The sequence below is a fragment of the Arabidopsis lyrata genome (assembly GCF_000004255.2).
Source record: "Arabidopsis lyrata subsp. lyrata unplaced genomic scaffold ARALYscaffold_2, whole genome shotgun sequence".
NCBI lineage: Eukaryota > Viridiplantae > Streptophyta > Magnoliopsida > Brassicales > Brassicaceae > Arabidopsis > Arabidopsis lyrata.
The window spans coordinates 10,718,843-10,739,779 of record NW_003302554.1 but is presented as its reverse complement, the minus strand read 5'-3'; the positions used below and the strand labels follow the sequence as shown (position 1 = coordinate 10,739,779).

General features: G+C 30.6%; 2 protein-coding genes across 2 annotated transcripts; one reads left to right on the top strand and one right to left on the bottom strand.

Moving 5' to 3' along the window:
• Nucleotides 1-214: 214 nt before the first annotated feature.
• On the bottom strand, nt 215-696 carry LOC9324546 (non-specific lipid-transfer protein 2P). The gene has a single exon (XM_002886962.2). It carries the CDS (start codon nt 607-609, stop codon nt 331-333), a length of 279 nt encoding a protein of 92 aa, XP_002887008.1. The 5' UTR covers nt 610-696; the 3' UTR covers nt 215-330.
• A 16,891-nt stretch (nt 697-17,587) lies between these two features.
• On the top strand, nt 17,588-19,916 carry LOC9323073 (zinc finger protein 4). The gene is made up of 2 exons (XM_021009983.1): nt 17,588-17,886; nt 18,882-19,916. Exon 2 carries the CDS (start codon nt 18,920-18,922, stop codon nt 19,688-19,690), a length of 771 nt encoding a protein of 256 aa, XP_020865642.1. The 5' UTR covers nt 17,588-17,886; nt 18,882-18,919; the 3' UTR covers nt 19,691-19,916.
• The last annotated feature ends 1,021 nt before the right edge of the window (nt 19,917-20,937 follow it).

The window sequence follows — 20,937 nt, the reverse complement described above, 5'->3', positions numbered from 1 at the left end:
GTTGGGTTTAATTTAAACATTGTGTCACGTCTAATATAAAATCCAAAATCTTGTAAAGTGATATCTATTTAGTAATGAAAAGAAGAAACGAAAGATCAATTTTTTTGTGTTTTTAAGGTTAAGAAATCAAATCCTTGTTAATATGAGAGAAATCAGACAGAAAAATCATTCTTTAATGAAGAGGAAGAGATGAGTAGTTATTGAATTTTGAGCATGGATAGAAACGAACACTTTATTGAATCAGGTTAATAACCTTGACATGATTAACATTATCAAATATAATTTTTATAATTCTAACATTTATAGATTATGTTATAACTATTTGAAACTTTAATTACAACTAGGAAACGGTATACCACAAGCCGCTAAGATTTGTTTGGCAACTGTAATATATCGACTAACCCTTGGATCTTTTAAGTAATCACAAAAACACGTTTGTTGTTCTTTTAGTTTATCGCAACATTCTGTCGACGGTGGCTTTCCGGTTGTTACCGCTGTTTTGCATATTTGAAGATCTTCCAGAACGCATGATGCGTTCTCCTCTTCCCCTTTGATCAGAACCAGAGACGATAGAAAGAAAGCGATGAATACTAATGTGATGAACTTCATATCTAGTAACCTTAGTGACTTTGTATATATAATTATATTTCAATTCCTTGGCAATGTTTGAGATTTTGATTATGAAATGTTCAAAGGATGGTGAAGCTATATATATATATATATATATATATATGTAGAAGGTATGGTCTATGGAGATATGGAGTAATGTTTTGCAATAGCCAAGGGTGCTTTACTTTTCTTTTCTTTTTATAGAAGCTAGTGTCTTTTGTCTTTTTTTTTTTTATCTATTTATTTAACTTTAGTGCATTTCTATCTATGTGACATAATTATTAATGAAAATGTGTAAAAGCATCAAACAAAAAAACAATGGCATTTATATTAATAGTAAATATTTAATTTTTTTATTTTGGATTTGTACAATACTAATCTATACAAAAATTTTATATTAAAAAGTGTTGTAAAAATCTTCAAACATTAATTGTAAATCATACATATAAAAGAAGGGTTTCACTCTCTCTTAACTGGTCCACTTGTCAATCTATTTTTAAAAATATAATATTTATTTTTAATTAAATTTTAAATGTAACACATTTAATTATATACATTAATCCATACTTTAAATCCACACTTTACTTTTCAATTGTAACAGAAATTACATAATTGTGAATTGACTATTTTTTTCTCTATTCATTGTCATTCAATCACACTATAATTATTATTGTAACCCCTATAATCTAATTAGTTTAGAAATGTAACTTCCATCACTTCTTTTCCAATAAATAATCATTCTCACATCCTCCTCCACCATGTTTCAAATCCTAAATATTCTCTTTGTTTTGTTTATGTTCTTGCATGGGTTGAAAACTCAATTAAGATATCATTGTAAGAGTTTATTATATATTTTGTTTAATATATATATTACATTCTTTTTAATTTTATTTCTTCTTTGTTTCCATGTACTTCTTCCTTCCTTCTTTTCATTTTTATAATAATTTTTAATTTAAAACTACATATGTATATTATTATAATTTTGATGGCTATGATAAAATTACATTATTGATGCAGATTCAAAAATATTAATTCCGACGATCGCACAATAAGGGAATCAAGCTAAAGAAACTATCTTTTTTTTTACTTTGAATGTTTGATTATTTTTTACATATTCATGTATATTTATTTTATTTTTAAAAGTATGTAATATTTTAACGAAATAATTTTTTGTAATAAAATTATCAAATTAATTTTCCTTAACTTTCTCTTACCTACAGAAAAATTGTAATAATTTTTGTAGTATACACATCATTATATTTAGTTTTTTTTTATTCAACATATAATTATATAAAGATCATTAAAAATTTAATTTAATTCAAATTTTATAGTGTAAGGATTTTTCTATATATAGAAAAAAATTTGATATTCTATTTCCAATCTACCTTGTAGTGCAATGACGAAATCATTAGAATTGAACCTAGAAATATAAGTTAAATTAGGGGGAATATAAAAAGATATTAAACAATGAAAGTAATCTTTGGAATTTTTTTTCAAAAGCTTTTTATTACAATTCATATGATTTCAGAGGAAATGTATTTACTTTGTTATTTACAAAATAATTTAGAAAATACTTTATGTTATGTGTTGCATACTATGTTATATGTTTGCTATTTATTTTATTTAGTTTTTTTGTTTGAATTTAAAATTTAAAGAAAAATAAATAAATGAATGACAGTAAATTCAAATTTAATTTTTTCTATAAAATTTGAATTGTATTCATCTATATACAATGAAATTTATGTTTTTTAAAAAATAATTAAGAGTATATTACTGCTTTTAATCAATACAATATTTGATGCCAATGAAAAATTTTAAAAGTGTTGATGATAACAATTATAGTAAAATAATATGTATACATAAATAATACTTATTTTGTTAAAATGTGAAAATATCAAACCCTACTATGAAAATTTAAGTTAAATCATTTTCAATTTATAATTTATATTTTAATAGTAAAGTTGATATTCTAAATTTATCCAATTTTAAAAGTTATTGTAGCATTTTAAAGAATTTAAATATAATGGTAATACAACAAATTTTCTATTATTTTATACTTAATGAAATTATCATAACCAAATGTTATATAGATTGATTGTTTTGGACAAAGAAAATCAACTTAGTATATCTTCTCTTGTTGCATTACAAACTTCAGGTTTCTCTACTTGCTCATTTTAAAAGACCTATGAAATAGCAGATACAATTGATTGTGAGTAAAGTTTTTTGGTTACATGTCATCTCCTCTTCACAGTTTCTTACAAAATTGAAAAAATGTAATATTGAAACACTATTAGTCAGACTATAAAAGAAAGTGTTATAAAATTTATCAATATTATGAAATTTGGAATATGATGGTTAGAGATATATGTATATTTCTATTTATAGAAGACAACATATTTACGTTTTACAACTATTCAACTTTACCAATTATGTTTAAATGTCATTTATGAGTAAGTCAATTGTATATATATCATAAAAATTGTTACATTTCAAATAATTCATTGTGTAGAATTCATTTTGTATTAATTGTATTTAAAATATTGTTGTAATTTAGTGTGAGTATTAACAACATAACGATAATTATTAGTATGAAGGTTACAAAATATGAAAAAATACATAAAATATAATTATTAGATATTATTATAGAAAAATCTTAAATTATTACATGCTAATGATGTGGATGACATTTGTTTCAATATAAATATGATTAAATTTTTTTAAAGGTTTTTAAAATTTGATATCTTCTATTTGCTCATATTTTAGTATTTTTTTTTACTTTACTATTATTTATGTATGTAAACATCAATAAACATATATTTTATCTATTACTTTTACAAAATAAATTGTTAATATACACTCACAGATAATTTGTTTGTTTGTTGATATAAACTCCTACATAATAGTGTAACACCCCGGTTTGAGGAATATGGTGGTACATGCGGAGAGGTTTATAAGAATTGATTTGGCCACCTATGTCACCAAAGTGCACTTATCTTTTCGGTCAACCGTCCTAAGAGAACTCCACAGTTAAGCGTGCTTGGGCTGGAGTAGTTTCAGGATGGGTGACATTCGGGGAAGTGATTGTCGAAACTGTGTGAGTGATTGTCGAAACTTTATAAGTGATTGTCGACACTTATAATTCTGTCAAAAACAATTATGCTATCTATACTATGAATAGATTATTATTACATATGTTGAGACAAACTCTCTAACCACTGAATAACTGTCAAAGGAGTTTGATAGGTATATTAAATAGTTAAATATCTATATATTTTAAACAGGGCTAATCTCTTTTACAAAGGAAAATATATTTTTCTATGTATTGATTTTGGTGAGGCGAATTAATATACCTTTTCATGTAAAGGTTCACCACTACAATAGAAAATCCTTATTTTTCTAAATATAAAATTTAAAATAATTTGAAAGCAAAAAAGAACCAAATCAAATTGGAATGTTAAACTGAGACCAAATCGTAAATCAATTTATTATTCAGATAAAATTTGTATCCCAAAAAATTCTAACGATCATTTTTTCAAGAAAAATAGATGAACAAAGGAGAGAAATAGATTAGATAAACAGTTAAACAGTGAGAAAAAAAAAAACCTTTTGCTTTCATATCTGAAAGACTTTTACTAATGGCAGCCAACAACAGACGATGTGGTTCACTATGTGTCTAAAAGAGTTTCTATCGCCGGAGTGCGGCGGAGCTATGGCGGTATTCCGCAATCGAATTTTAAATCTCATACGTCTTCTTCTCAGCGATTGATGTAATTGGAATCTGAATTCAGTGCCCACAAGTAAATCTCTTTTTTTACTCAAGTTTCCGTTTTGTATTCTCCGATTTGAATGTATCGTCGATGCAATCGTTGAGCTTTCATTTTTTTGACAAAAGTTATGATATTTGGTTCGATCGGACTTATATGTATATGGACATGTCATAGCTGTATAGAACTCATGACTTAGATACTTGAGAATATGTTATATAGAATGATCATCTTTGATTTTAATGTTCCATATGCATACTTGATTCATTTGTTGAAGAGGCGTAAAAGGTTAAGATTTTTGCTTGTTTGTTTTTCAGAATTTGAAAATTAAAATTTTGTTTTATTATAGGAGTATAAAACGTTACTCAAATGATTTTTAGTTATTCATTAAGATCTAGGATAACGCTTAATAAATCTGATAATATTTTATTGTAATTTTTATCCAATTCGATTTGTATCCAGTTTTATCCAATAGTAAACATTACAAGTAAACCCTATTCTAAAACATTAAGTCCATATGTTAGAGCCCAAGAACAAATGAGACAACATTAAGAAAAGCAGGAAGGATAATTTTTTTTTTTTTTTGTCAACAACTTTTAAGGGAAGGATGATTATTGGCCAAAAAATCTGATGTGTATTAATCTAAATATTATCATTGGATGATGATTTTAATGATGTCTCATACTCACAACACTCCAAAAAGTTGATGTGTCAGGAAAGAAACATAGTGTTTTTATGAAATTGATATCTATAATTCTTATGTAAGGTTTAACTAATTAAAAATTAACTAAATAACTAAATAATATTAAAAAATATTAGTATAATTTTATTTTCGAGATACCCAAGTGGGCTGTGGGCATCTATCCAATGGAGCTGCTCTAAGTCGGTTTGTAAACCGACACTAATTAGTTTTATGGGTCTGTTAATGACCCACGTTAACCCACTATACATATATAACCCTGAGTTTAATTTGTAGATATACTTCTGTACATAATGCTCCTTATTATCCCCCTCAACCGTCACTAAAACATCATCATTTGATTGGAGTTGAAATAAAAATATCAAAGGATCTTGGACTTCAGAATAAAGGGATGTTATTGGTTTGTGATTTAAATAGAGTTTTAGTGACTTTAAATGTTATGTAGAATCTGTTGTTATTCAATCAAGATTTTTTAAAAGGTTTTTAAAGTTTGGTGTTATTAGTTTAAAATTTGTAAAAAGTAATCTAAAATCTTCATAAATCTTGAGTTATTGGATTCATACTTTTATAAAGTCATTAAAAGTTTTGTGTTATTCAATTACAACAAAAGAATCTATGATTGTTAATGAATTAAATTATTATGTTATTGGTTTATGACTTTTTACACTTTTCTTCACAAAACAAAGTCATGAAAAGTATCATCAAAATAGAGAGATTGTTTGGCAAACTTTACAAGATTATGAAATACTAATCAACAAGATTATAGAAAACTCTCAAAAACTCTCTAACAATAGTTTAGAATCTTTCATTTGTTTACTTTCTATGATTTTATTAAAGTCATCAAAATTCCATATAAATTAGGAACCAATAACACCCCCTAAATCTCCGGGCGCTATTTAATACTATTGTTATGATTATAACATGTTAATGTTTTACATACTAAGTTTAATTCTGTTTTGATAAAACTAGATTTATATTTTTAATCATCTACATGCAGATATTTTTTAAAAATGAGAAATGAGTTTGGAATGGTAAAAGATTCCATTAGTTTGCGTATATTAGAGGTGGACATAGTTATTCGAAAGCTTTGGTTTTTAAAATTTCAAGATATCTATTGGTTTTTTAGGATACGAACTTGAAAAATTGTCAAAAGTTGTGATTCTATTGCTTACAAAACCACTTTTTGGTTAGAAGCAAGACTGGTCTTGAGCCCAACAACTTGAAATATGGGCTTAGGGTCCCTAAATTTCTAAGCTCATCCCATATGAAAATAGATCCCCAAACAAAATTTTATTGCATAATTATGTCCTCAATGTTTTCAATCTTAAAAATGTGCTCTCATTTTCTTTGTCCAAAAAAAAAAAAAAAAAGTGCTCTCGTTTTAAAAATCCTATCTTAAAAACCTAAGGAAATTATTTTTATCCTTTAACCCCTCATATTTCGAGGCCAGCTCTGATTAGAACACTGGTGGTTTCTTTACAAAATAAAGCGTTGGTTAATAGAAATGGCATAGTGGATCACCTCAATGGCATAGTACTTTTCAAAAAAATTCCTTGATCCACCACATTTAGGTTTTTTATCCTTTCTTTTCTTAGTCCATTTTTTTTTATGAATAGCTTTTCATGAATATTTGGTTATTAAGAAATTCTATGCACTAAAAATAACTATATGGAATCCCATGTACGATATAGATAAATAGTCTAAGTACATCATTTATCATGGAGTACTGATGTATTGCTTTAGGCCTTTGCAGGGTTTGAGTTAGCTCCACTTTTACACTTCATTTCTCCCAAGTGCATGCATTAGTTCGGTCAGACAAAAATGAGAGTATCCACATGGAAAATTATGGAAATCAGTAAATAATCATTAACTAAAAAGAAAACAAATATTTAAGATTAAGCCTAATCCAAGGTAAACTTTATTCCTTTGCCATGTAATATAATCATAGGTAGAGAAAGAGCCATCACCCATGTGCTTAGCCTTCTGATAGCCTACTTGTTAGGTGTTTAAGCCTACGTAGTTTTTTTCTATTCTTCTTAATCTCTAAATTTCTAATCCTAGCCCATGATCATTTGTTTAATTTAAATACACAAAATTCATTAATAACGCTTAAGAACTCATGACTCATCAGTCAATTATCTTTTGATGCATTATATATACTCGTTTTCATAAGAGATTTTCGTTCATGTAGTATATTAATGTCCAACTCTAACTCATCATCTATCTCGGTAGGGATATCATGTTCATTTACTTGCATAAGATCACTCATCGATATAATATGATTACGATTATAATCATCTCCTAATTTAACTAATTTTTGTCTTTTCTGAATCATAAAACCTCTTTAGCTATTCAGGCATTGGGTAAATAAAACATCATATATGCTTTTTTCAAAGACCTTAATTAGGTTTATAATTATCTTTTTCATATTAGCGGCATTACAAAACATTTATTTGTTATCACCATTCCAAAATAGCTTGTAATTATCCTTACATACATCATTCTTCTTTTGAGAAACAATCGTTGAAAGTCTGAAATATTGCTGACAGTGCAATAGCACTGAGTCTCACAATATTTTTTTAGCTTTATATAACGATTTAATTAAGGGTTCCAAATTTTAGAAATTTTGCAAATAAGATCCTAATTTTTATATCATGAACATTTTTCACAAAAAAAATTCTAACTCGGCATAGGATCCAAAATATTTTTGAGCCGGCCCTGCTTTTAAGTTCATGAAGCGTGAAAGGAAGAGAATCCAAAAAAAAATCCTTCCATGCACCTTTGTGATGCGGTTACTTTGTTACCTCCAATAGCTTAACAATGTATTTGCATCGTCACGGCATGATTTTTTGTATGGGTTGCGATGTTCCATTTCTAGTAATACATTACGTACCATTTGATGCATAGATTATCCAAAATTAAATCAACGTAGAAGAGAATTTATAAATATTGTCTCCATAATCCGGTTCCACCGTTGTATGATTTGATGATGTTTTGGCACATTCGTAGACCGTAGTATTGTTCTCCATGACACATTTATTCGTACTAAGTGCTACATGAGCCCCTAGACATATTTATCTTTAAATGGTACGTAGTTGCCTCCAAACGTTTTTTTTTCTTACTTTTGCATCTCATACATGGACACGTAAAAAACCCCTACTCTATATAAGAATTGTGACTTTGTGAAAACTCGTAAACGAGTTCACGGCATCTACTAACCCATCTGATATACCAGACCTCGACAGCTAGATCTAATCTTTTATACATCCATTATCTGCCATAAACAATATTATTCAAAAGAAAACGTTACTCGAACCATTTGAGTTTAAAATATCTATTTCCCTATTCAAAAGAATCCAAATAAACGAAGATATATAGTCAAATCGTAGCTAGCTATGTAGAGAAAAATAGTTTCATGTCTAAACTTGCATGAATGAACAACAACAACAAGTCATTACATGTAGAAGAATAGCCACATATATGTAGTACCAAATTTGTTGTTACCCGTTATCAATATGGAATGCTAACGGATTACTTGTGTGACTGACGATTTTAGGTATATAATGGATATGGAATGGATATGTTTTTGTGGCCATGCCTATGACTATGTCGCGGTTTTTCGAAAAATCTTCCCATGCAACATTTGATATTCCCTCAGTCGCCATATTTTTCTTCTAGTTAGTTCTTGTAACAGTCTGGTTTCAGGAATATAGTGGTGCATGCGGAGAGGTTTAATATAAAAATAACTGATTTGGCCACCTATGTCACTAAAATGCACTTATCTTTTCGGTCAACTATCCTGAGAGAACTCTACAGTTCAGTGTGCTTGAGCTGGAGCAATTTCATGATGGGTGACCTTCCGAGAAGTAATTGTCAGAACTGTGTGAGTGAGGACAAAACACAGGGAAAAATTATGTGGTGATTTGTAGGATCGGTAAACAAGTCTTTAAAGCCTCCCGGACGAAACGGACCGGCCATCAGACACAGGTGGGCCCACGGGCCAAGAGAAGACATAGGGCCCATTAAGAGAGGTGGCGGTCGGGACGTTATAAGTGGTATCAGAGCCGAACTCAGACGAGTGTGGAGTCAAGAAGGCTCACACCGCTGGGGTTACGGTCTTGGGCGCAACGAGGACGTTGCGATCTATTAGTGGGCGTGAATTGTAACACCTTGGTTTTAGAAAATGTGGTAGTGCATGCGGAGAGGTTCAAAAAGAATTGATTTGGCCACCTATGTCACCAAAGTGCACTTATCTTTTCGGTCAACTGTCCTGAGAGAACTCCACAGTTAACCGTGCTTGAGCTGGAGCAATTTCAGGATGGGTGACCTTCCGGAAAGTAATTGTCAGAACTGTGTGAGTGAGGACAAAACACAGGGAAAAATCATGTGGTGATTTGGAGGGTCTGTTTATCTTTAAAGCCTCTCGGACGTAACAGACCGGCCGTCAGACACGGATGGGCCTACGGGCCGAGAAAGGACATGGAACCCATTAAAAGAGATAGCAGTCGGGACTTTATTGTTCTAATATCAGGTATCAAATAATTTGTTCACAGTGAAAGTTCATTACTCTTCACCAGATAGATTTCTAAACTAGAGTAAATAAATACACATGCACTTTTTGTTTGGTTCGGTCTTTGGATTACGAGACCATCTATTCTTTGGGTTTTTTTTTTTTTTTTTCTTCTAGATTATGGATTACGAAACATAAAGATTATGGGGTTTTCAACTTTCGACTTCATAAACAGTAGACAACCAAGAATGATACATCATCTACTTCTCTTTTGTTTTATGGCTCAAAAACACATCATTTATCACTAATTTCCACGTTTTGACTATAATTTCTAGTTCCTTTTATATAGAAATCTTCTATATATGTTTGTTAATATATTTTCACATTTTATATTTGGTTCACTAATTATATGTATAATCCATTAAATCTATAATTCTCCGTCTAAACATCACCAATTTTAAATAAAACATTCTAGCGCTTAAACGACCACCTAAACCACTTTCTTAAACACCGGTTTTAGTAAAAGGTTTATGATTCTCAAAAATCCTTTTAAATTTTTGCTCTCATTTACTTAGGTGGTAACTCGTTGATTGTTGCATGATATGTGCAATCGAATCTATGATTTTTATTGATAATTTAATATAGAATAGCTTCAATGGTACTAGTACTACCAGTATGCAACTTTTATCGGATGTCGTATATGGCTCTTAAAAATTTACTACACATACCAAGAATCACATGCAATAAAGAGACAGCTATTTGAAGCTGCATGGGCTATACTATTATTATTCTATCATAGTCGGTAAAGGTTTTTAGCAGACACTACCACCTGAAACTTGAGTATGTAAGAAAAAATCTTCCTATTCAAAAACCAAATCTTCAAAGTTCCGTTTCACGTCTTGTCATCTTTTTCAAAAGAGATTTTTGATAAAACTATACCTCTGATGTATAATTATATTACTACTAGGCTTGTGATATAAAACTCTTTTAAGCTAAGTGGAAGATGAAAACACTTTGTGGAAAAAGGAACTGGAGACGAATGAGAAAATAAACAATTAAAGGAAAAAAGTATCAATAATGCAAAATAAAATAGTGAACGTTTTAGTAAAGGGAACAAGCATGTGGCTATAGATTTTGTTAATCTGCACAAAAGTTAAGAATGCACATTAAAACTTAATAAAAAAAATTGAAAGTATCAAACTCATAGAGGAAAATCAAAATACATGTGTTGACAAACAGAAAAACAAAATTTTCAGGGCTTGGAAACAAAGGAAGCTACATACAAATTCCAAAATATGTCAATGTACATAAAGATATGATGATCTACTTTATTTTGCAAATAATTTATCCCCACTCTTCTTTTAAAATTCTTAATTTTAATTCAGAAAAATAAATCTTTACGGAATATATGATGTTACAAAAAAAAAAACTTTTAAAGAGAAAACTTACATAAACAGAGCTAGATATCATAAAAATTTGATATGAGAAACCAAATGCTCATTATATCAACAAAAGAAGAGCAAATAGATTAATAGGGAATGGCATTGTTAATAGCACAATTATACTATAAGGGTACAACCTCATGAGTATGAATCAATTGTGAATTATGAATTTTTTTCTTCGTATAAATTATACGTAAATAATTGGATGACACATGTCAATCTATTATTTACCAATTGATTTTGTGAATTCGAAACTTGATATTCAAAAAATGAAGTATTTTTGTATAGTAACTAACTATAGCAAAAAAAAAACTATTAAACAGGTTGTGTTTAGACGTAGAAGCGAAGTAACGGCGGATGTCAATTATACACATAATGTGGAAAGAGATTCGAATTATGTGATTAGACATGAAAAAGTATTTTTTGGTGATAAGAAAAAATAAAGAGAAGAGAGAAAAGAACAAACAAAACAAATAAAGAAGCAAAGGTCCAATGGGTGAGGAGAGGCTACCAAGGCACATCAAAGGTCAAGATAAGTAGTTTTAAAGAATCTAAAGTGTTCTCAAACTTCAAAACTTTAAACACTGAAAAATATAAATATAAATAAAGTAAAAAAGCAAAATTTTCAGATGTCCTCCCCATGCACTGAGGAGCTACTTCACTTTTTTTCCCTATTTTAAGAGAAATTAAAAATAAAATGGAAAACACAATAACACAAAGAATCTTTGTATGGGAAGCTGCCACCATCCTTATAGTTCTTCAATTTTGTACGTAAATATACATATACATTTAGTTGGTTGAATAAAGTTTTTCTTTTTGCTGGATCAAAACTTTTAATTTTAAATAAAATGTATTGTCTATTATTATTGTTATTTTCTTCTATTATTTCTATTCTTGTATCAATGTTGAAATCATTACTAAACGAGAGAAAAAGTGAAAAGTTTCTAAATATATTGGTATCAAAACACTTATCTGAATAACTTTTTTTTGTAAGGTTTAAATAATTTCTATTTTAAGTGGAAATTTTAATGTCAATCATTTTCTATTATAATTACTTCATCAACTAGGGCTTCATTGATGTAACTAGCAACTTGTTATAGAACATATATTATTGTGCTATGGATAAGAAGAACTATATATCTTATATCAATATATTTTTATATATCAAAGAAAGTAAACATACAACTATTTCTTAGAATCCAAAGTATTGTGCTATAATCTTAAAATTTACATCCTTATGGTATAAAATGTCGATTTACATGATTTACAAAAGACATATATTTGTTTCCAAATATTTCTTTAGAAAATATTTTACTTATTGAAAGATTCATCTCAGAGTTTGAGCTTTTTTTATATAACGATTTTATTCATGGTTGGTTACTGTGAACGTTTTAAATGATACAATACATGATCTCTTGCATGATTTAGAAATACTATAGAGTATAGACTCGATACAATGATCTAAAGTAACTCCATCATTTTTCATCCATAATTGAGTTGAAAAACGATATCATCCTAGCAGATCAAATCATGATGCAGTGCATGGAAATGACGAATAACATACCCACTTCCAACTCCAAACATAGAATTTTAACCTTTCAAACTTCTAACAAAGAATAGTTGACTTGTTAAAAACGGAATCTAAACCCTACTTCTACTATACTCCAAAACCTTCGATTCTCTATTTTTAGAAATTTCACATGATCAGATGAGCAATTAATAAAAACTGAATATTATTAATTTTGTGTAAAAGAGGAATAGAATACTTAAGTGGAGAGACTGAAGAAAGAAACAATGGAACTAGTTGTCGTGGTCCTACATGGATATGCTTTCTGTGTAGTGATGATCTTTACTTCAACTTTGGACTCTTATCTCAGACTTAAGAACTGCTCCTGATCTCACCTCTCACATCAGTGTCCCGTAAAATATAGATGGATACAAAACTTCTACTGCGCATTTGAAAGAGATAGTTTTACTATTTTATATTATTTTTGTAAACTGTAAATTTAAACGTGGAAGAAAGTATGGTCCTAGCTTATATCAGTAAAAAGTAAAAAGTAAAAACCATGAAAGAAAATTAAAATGAGACTAGCAGAAAATTGAGAAAATTGTGCCAGATGACCAAAAACAAAAAAAACAATAGTTGTGGCAATTAAGAATAACAATGAGTGTAAGCAACATATGTTTTGCTTAATTTTGGATAGTTTTCAAAGATTTTGGCTTCGACCAGAGAAAAAAAAAACCATACCGCATGGTACGGCTCCAATAATATATATATACATATATGTATAAATTTATTTTTTAATTAGCTATTAAGACATGAAATTTATTAATTTTCATCTGTATAAAATTTATTTTTATTTAACTATTATTATATGAAATTTATTAACTAAAAGCGAAACTTTTGATTTTAGATTTAGTTCTTATTAGAGGCCATATAAGAATAACTCGTTGCGGAATAACAGTTACATAAAATAATTAATTATGTTGCCTTCATTTCTATTTGACTTAACTAAGCATCCAATAATTACAATTTACTTTAAATACTTTCCTGATTGTCATTTTCTTGAGGCTTGTCTTGGGCAGCGTCCTTCCTTTGGTTGGAGGAGCATTTTGCACGGGAGAGATCTTTTGTGTAAAGGGTTAATGAAGAAAGTTGGTAATGGATCCTCTCTGAGAGTTTGGGTTGATAGATGGCTGGAGGATGATGGAGTTCTCAGAGCACCTTGGATAAAGAATGATTTTTTTGACCCTGGTCTTTGGGTTAAAGACTTGATTGATTTTGATCACAGAGACTGGGATATTGGTAAGCTGCAGGAACACTTCTTCCCTGATGATATCATCAAGATTAGGGCAGTTAAGCTTGTCGTCTCTATTCAGGACTTTTGGATTTGGAGGCATAATAAAAGCGGAGACTTCTCTGTCAAATCAGCTTATTGGCTGGCAGTTATTTCTAATCAGAACTCCTTAATCCATGATGCTTCTGTCCAGCCCTCTCTAAACCCTCTCAAAGAACAGGTGTGGAAATTGATTACTGATCCAAAAATCAAAGTCTTTCTTTGGAAGGTGCTGAGTGGTGCTTTACCAGTGGCTGATCTTCTTTCCCACAGAGGAATGAAAGTCGACAGTAGATGTCAATACTGTGGTCTTGAAGGTGAGTCAATTGAACATGCCCTCTTCACTTGCACTCTTTCTCGTCAGATCTGGGCACTTTCTGATTACCCTTTGCCCGAGAATGGTATGCACTCTGGTTCTCTGTTTTCTATTATCCATCATTTCCTCATCAACAAAAATAACAGGAAGTGGCCAAATGATCTAAGGAAAAGTTTTCCATGGATAATCTGGAGAATTTGGAAGAACAGGAACCTATTTTTCTTTGAGGGTAAGGTCTTCTCGCCTTTGGAGACGGTTCAGAAAGTCAAACAGGATGTTGAGAACTGGTTTTTAGCTCAGGTTGTGCAAAATGAGGGCTCTACCCTTTCTTCTGGTCAATCGGTTGGTGTTCAGTTGGGTGGGCAGGATTTGAATGAGGCTTGGTTACCTCCTGGGCAAGGATGGTTAAAATGCAATGTGGGGACTGCCTGGTCAAAAAGAAACTCTCTGGGAGGGGATGCTTGGGTGGTTAGAGATGATAAAGGGATGGTTTTATTTCACAGTAGAAGAGCTTTCTCCAATGTTAAGTCAAAAGATGAAGCAAAGCTGCTGTGTGTGATTTGGGCGATTGAAAGCATGTGTAGCCATAGATTAAACCATTTAGTCTTTGCTATAGTTGCTGCTGATTTGGTGGGTGCGATTTTGAGGCCAAATGCATGGCCCTCTTTTAGATATCATGCGGAAGAGCTATGGAGAGCTTTGAGATTGGTTCAGTTCTGGAGATTAATGGTGGAAGGATCAGCTGCAAACAGAGGAGCTCATCTCATTGCGAAAAGTGTTACTGAGGAATGTCGTCTTCAATCCTATGTAGCGACAAGTCATTCGTACTGGTTAAGCTTCCTTTTCGTTGGTGAGAGAGTGTAATCCTCTGCTCTTTGCTTTTTGTGTTGATTCCTTGTAATTGCTCTGTCTATGAGAGTATTCTTTTGTAAAGGCCTTATTTTGTAAAAGTGCCTAGGTCTCGTTAGTACTGCAGTGGTTTTGCTACCCTGTTTCAAACTTCCTCTGTATTTGTAAAGTTTCTTTATCTTTCTGGATTAATATATTTTAACAGGTGACAAAAAAAAAATTACAATTTACTTTACCTTTTTTGCCATTCACCAAATTGACTCTTAATTAATAATAAATCATGGCAAAGGAAGAAAAAAAATTCTATAATAATAATAAATCAAATAGTATGTTCCAAGCTTATCTATGTTCCTCGTAAGCTCCAAAATCCCATCGATAATGGCCAACCATTTTATAGCAAACAAAACAAAAGAAACGCAAAATAGGTAAAGCCTTGTGAAACAAATAGCAAACGAACGTGTTGGCAGGAATTGAAGCCCAATATTTAATCCAAAAACAAAAAAAAAAATCGAAAATCTTTTTCTTCTTTAACTAACTACAAAGATGGTGAGTTTTTCAATTTAGCTTCTATGTACTCTCGTAAAAAAAAAAACAAACCTATTCGAACAAATCCATTAATTCTAACTAAACTTGGACATTTTTTCTATATTGGTTACTTAGACCTTTTGCACAAAAAAAAAAGGGTTACTTAGACCATAGACGTTCATACGCTTAACAATTATGGTCTGCAATTTGATTTATCCAAAATTACAAAAATTAATTTTTTGAGGGTTTATCAAAAAAAATAAAATAAAAAATTAAAATCAATAATGGTTTGTATTAGCTAATTAATTGATTAGATATCTAGTATAGTTATTCATCGGTTATGCTATACGTCGAGATCCACTAAGCAACTACTAACTAGACGTTTGACTAATTGGTAAAACTCGTACAATCGATTAACCTAACATCTTCTAATGCATAGGAATTTCTTTGTTTCTTTTTCATAAATTATACTGGTTCTTTTTTTTTTAAAGGATTGTTGTTCAATCATGGATTAATTATAAATCAAGCTGTAAAATCAAGTGTTATTGGATCATATATTTGTAAATCATGCTTAATAGATCCTAAAATATACTTGAATAACATTTTCTAATTAAAAAGAATTTATAATATCCTATCAATGTTGACCATCCAAAATAAATTTTAACAACTTCTACATAGTAAACGTGGATGTCGAATTTATTTGTGAAGGATATATAGTTTTTTCCCTCTCAAATTTGATTCTTTTGGCTATGAAAATTACCAACTTCTTATGATTTTTACATTTTAAAAGCTCCAAATTTTCAGTTTGTAATCCTTTTATTTGTGATGAATTCATAGATAGTAAATCATTTAAATTGGATTTGAAATTTACACACATTTTACCATTTTTATAATGAAAAACTCCAAATTATCGGTTTGAGCATAATACCAAGTTACCAACTTTTGAGCATATTTGTGATATTACAAATCATTTCTCTTAGATTTGAACTCAGATCCGATAATACTAAAAGCAACTCATCTAACTGGTTCAATTGGCCGGACTTGGACAGCCAACTTTTACCTTTAACAGAATTTTAATTAATAGAGTAATTATTATTATGGACCCTGAGTATGAAACCAATTGAACCATCACACATATATTGGCTCCGAATAGAGAAAGCGTATCGGGCGGAGCGGATCAAGCGGATCAAGCGTATCAAGCAGAACAAAAGCGGATCAAGCAGATCTGACGGATTAAAAGCGGATCAAGTGGTTCGAACACTTTAAAATATGTGTTGAATGGTGAAAGCAGATCAAATAGTACAGATAAAATATTTATATTATAAAAACTATTAATTTAAAATAAAATATTTTATATAAACTATACATACTAAAAACAATTAATTATATCAAAATAAATTTGCAATATTAGTTTAACATATTATTGAACATGTATTTTTAAAAAAAGTAATAAATACTATTACTTACAATTATATGTTTAAATAATATATATTTAATTAATACATCATGAAAAATATGGAAATAATCAGATTTGAATTATTTTGTACTTAAATTATTTCAAAATGATATATTAATTCATACTGTTTATTTCTAGTTAACTTTATATCAGATAATGTGGAAAAAAAAATTACTGTATTAGCTTAAAGAGAACTGTTGTTTCTCTATTAAGAAAACATAGATATATAAGATTGTCAAAAAGTTTAATAATAAAATAATAAAATAAATGAAGAAACACTTTTAGACCACTACAAAAATGAGAAGTCCAAGAACCGGAAGTGGTTCTCACTCTTTCTTCACAAAATGTACCGCCACAGTACAATTTCTTTTTTTATTATTAAATATTAGCAGATCAAATTTTTTTAGGTGAATGGTGTTATACAAGCAGATCATACGCTATTGTGGACGAACCACTTTTATTTTTTTTGGTGTGTATCGCACATATATTATTATTATTATTATATATATATATATACACATATATAGATATATATTTTTTGAATAAAGAAAATTATCCGAAGAAAATAATTAAAAAAAAAAATTGTGGTCTGACTTAAGTGTGAGACGTCCCACCATTGTCCCCTCCACTCCCACTCACAGCAACCTTAGCTATTCCCATAATAAAACATCATCTTACACTATAAACAATCCACTCTCTCCTCTTTTGTGCTCCCAAACCAAACATATCACTCACTTCTCTCTCTCATATCTCTCACTTCTTCTCTTTCTTTTTAAGTCCCCAAAAATAACCTCGCTATCGATGGACTCAAATCTGTTCATAGCTCCTATTTCTTCTCAGAAATTCCAAGCCTTTGTCTCCTCATCATCCTAACTAAGGTATGAATATTCTTCATCTTCTGTTTTGGTTTTCTTTGGAAATCTAATACTTTCATTTTCTATGTTCTTGAATTGACAATTATGTCTCAAGATTCAAGTTTTGATGATTGATCAACAATTATTAGCATGGTTGTATAACTTTTAAATTAGGTATGAGTGGGTCACATATTTTATTGCCATTTATGTGTCACCAACTTAAGTTTCAACTATTGTCAAAAAAGAAAAAAATTAAGTCTCAACTTCATTTTTTTTCCTCTTTTTCCTTTTACTCAAAAACATTGGATACCCTAAAAATTTAAATAAATAAATATATTTTCTTGGAGGAGATAGTTATTTAATTTATGGATATGCTTCGTAAGTATGTCGATTTTGCTGTCGGTGATCTTTTCGCTATATATGTTTGTCTGTTTTTTGTTTGTTCCTTTGTGTGTAATGTGTTTTATTTGTCGGGTTTTTTGTTTGTTTGTGGCTTTGTGTATATTTCTGTTTTATTTTCTTAATAGAAGCAAAAACAATTAAATGAAGTACTAAAATGTTTGTGAATTGTGATATAATTTTTTTTGTTTTATTTCTGCCTTAATATCATAATTTGAAGTTAAATTCAATTAAAATTGAACTTAGTTGGAAGATGATAAAAGGAACTAGAAATTATTTGGAAATTAATTTAGTTTAGTGAGAAATGGAACAATTTAATTAGTTAGAGTTGACTGGTTGATGGATGGATGTGTCAGTACTAAATTTGGCACTTCTGATGTTGTCTACTCATTGACTCGTTAGGACCATTTATGGTCACACCAATGTTTCCTCCACTATCTTTTTTTCTGAAATAATAATTATTTTTGTTAGAATATTTTGTATGCATTATCGACTTTGTTTGGTCAGAAACAATCCAATTTCTTTAAATTATTCCTTTTCTATATACTTCTCATAGATATGGTTATACAAATAATGATCTAAATAATTCTAACATTCTCTTCAATAAAAAATCATTGCAGAAAAAGAAAAAAACAACATTAAGTTTCTGCCAGAAATCATGAGACCAATATTAGATCTCGAAGTGGAAGCTTCATCGGACAGTAGCAGCAGCCAAGTGGCCTCAAACTTGTCTCCGGTTGGGGAAGATTACAAACCAATCTTGCTGAATCTTAGCCTCTCTTTCAACAACAACAATCTTGATCTTGAATCATCGTCTTTGACGCTGCCACTTTCGAGCACGAGTGAGAGTAGTAACCCGGAGCAGCAACAGCAACAACAACCGTCAGTATCGAAGAGAGTCTTCTCTTGCAACTACTGCCAAAGGAAGTTCTATAGCTCTCAAGCCCTTGGTGGTCACCAAAACGCTCATAAACGAGAGAGAACACTTGCCAAACGCGCTATGCGTATGGGTCTTGCTGGGGTCTTCCCCGGTAGAGGATCAAGTAGTAGCTACGCGGCTGCCACAGCAGCCGCTCTCTCGTGTTTGCCGCTTCATGGAAGCGGAAACGGTAATATGACATCATTCAGGACTTTGGGAATTCGGGCACATGCCTCGTCCCACGACGTCGGCATGACAAGGCAGACACCAGAAACGATTATTAGAAACATTGCCAGGTTCAACCAGGGATATTTCGGTAATTGTATACCTTTTTACGTTGAGGACGACGAGGCCGAGATGCTCTGGCCAGGGAGTTTCAGGCAAGCAACGGATGCCGCTGCGGTTGAAGCGGGTAATGATAATTTAGGTGAAAGAAAAATGGATTTCTTGGACGTCAAGCAAGCGGTGGATATGGAGAGTTCTCTTCCAGATCTAACCTTGAAGCTTTGAGCTTTCTTTATTTGTTTTTACTTTCTTTTTTTGAATGTGGATTCTTAATTTGGTTGCATCAGCTTCATAACTCTATTATGTACAGTGAGAGTTTCACAAACCATTTCTGATATGTTATCATTATATGGTCACTATCGATTGATCGACCAAAAGTCAATTCTAGTGTTTGCTTATGTATAAGCCAAAGGGATATGTATAATGGTATTAACGTAATATTTGGGAGTGATTTAGGTGCTTTGTTTAATTATTACAGTTTCTAGCTGCGTTAGATATCTTCAAGAGCCTTTTGGTTGTGGTATATACAACAATGTTTAAGAAAGTGTTTAAGCCTTTTGGTGATCGGACGGATTCAACACTTACCGTTTTAAACGCTAAATTGGATCCTAGTCGATTTTAGTTGGATTAAGGGTTTATGTGACACCCAAAGGCACTACACGAGCCTGTCCGTGTTGACTTCTCGCCCGGCCCAAAACATTCTTTAATGCAAAAACCATCCACTAACATTGAAAATGAACTCCTATCTTAACTAACCTGTAAAAGAGAGAAACACCGAGAGCAGATAATCTCTAGAGGAGAGAGAGCCGTGAGGGGATGAAGAGAAGAGAAAGGCCGAGAGAAAGAGAAGGTCACATGAACTTCACCGGAGAACAACCACAACCATTGTGTGCCACCAATGATTGCCGGCACTAGTCACTGGAGTTCAGCCATTTTTAAGAAATGACTAATTCTTCGTTACACGATAGCATGATCACTCAGATTTAAAAGAAAATTAACAAGTAAACTCATTCTCTATTCTTTAGGCTGTGACAGGTACCACCGTTCAAGCAAAATGTAGAATATTAGTTTCTCATGGTTAAATACTGTTAAGAAAAGACTAGCCAAACCCAAACTCTTTTCTTTTAGAATCAAACCTCAAGAATACAAATTCGTACTTGTTCATCAATCTCCCTTTTCAGCTCAATGAATACAGTGATGTTGTGAAAGTAATTGTCTAACTCCTACTACCACTGCTTAAGCCAGCTCATCAATCTCCATTATGTGAATTACTAACTTTGAAAACCAAGCTTTATATAGTAAGATATGATAATATTAATGTTACAAAGGTTTATTGTATATATCTTACCAAGTATATTAGAAGTGGCAAAATGTGGTCGCATATTGTTGATATTTTTTCTTTAACAAATTTTAAGCAAAAATTTTATACAAAATGTAATGCATATAAAAATTTAAACAATATTATTCTTCTG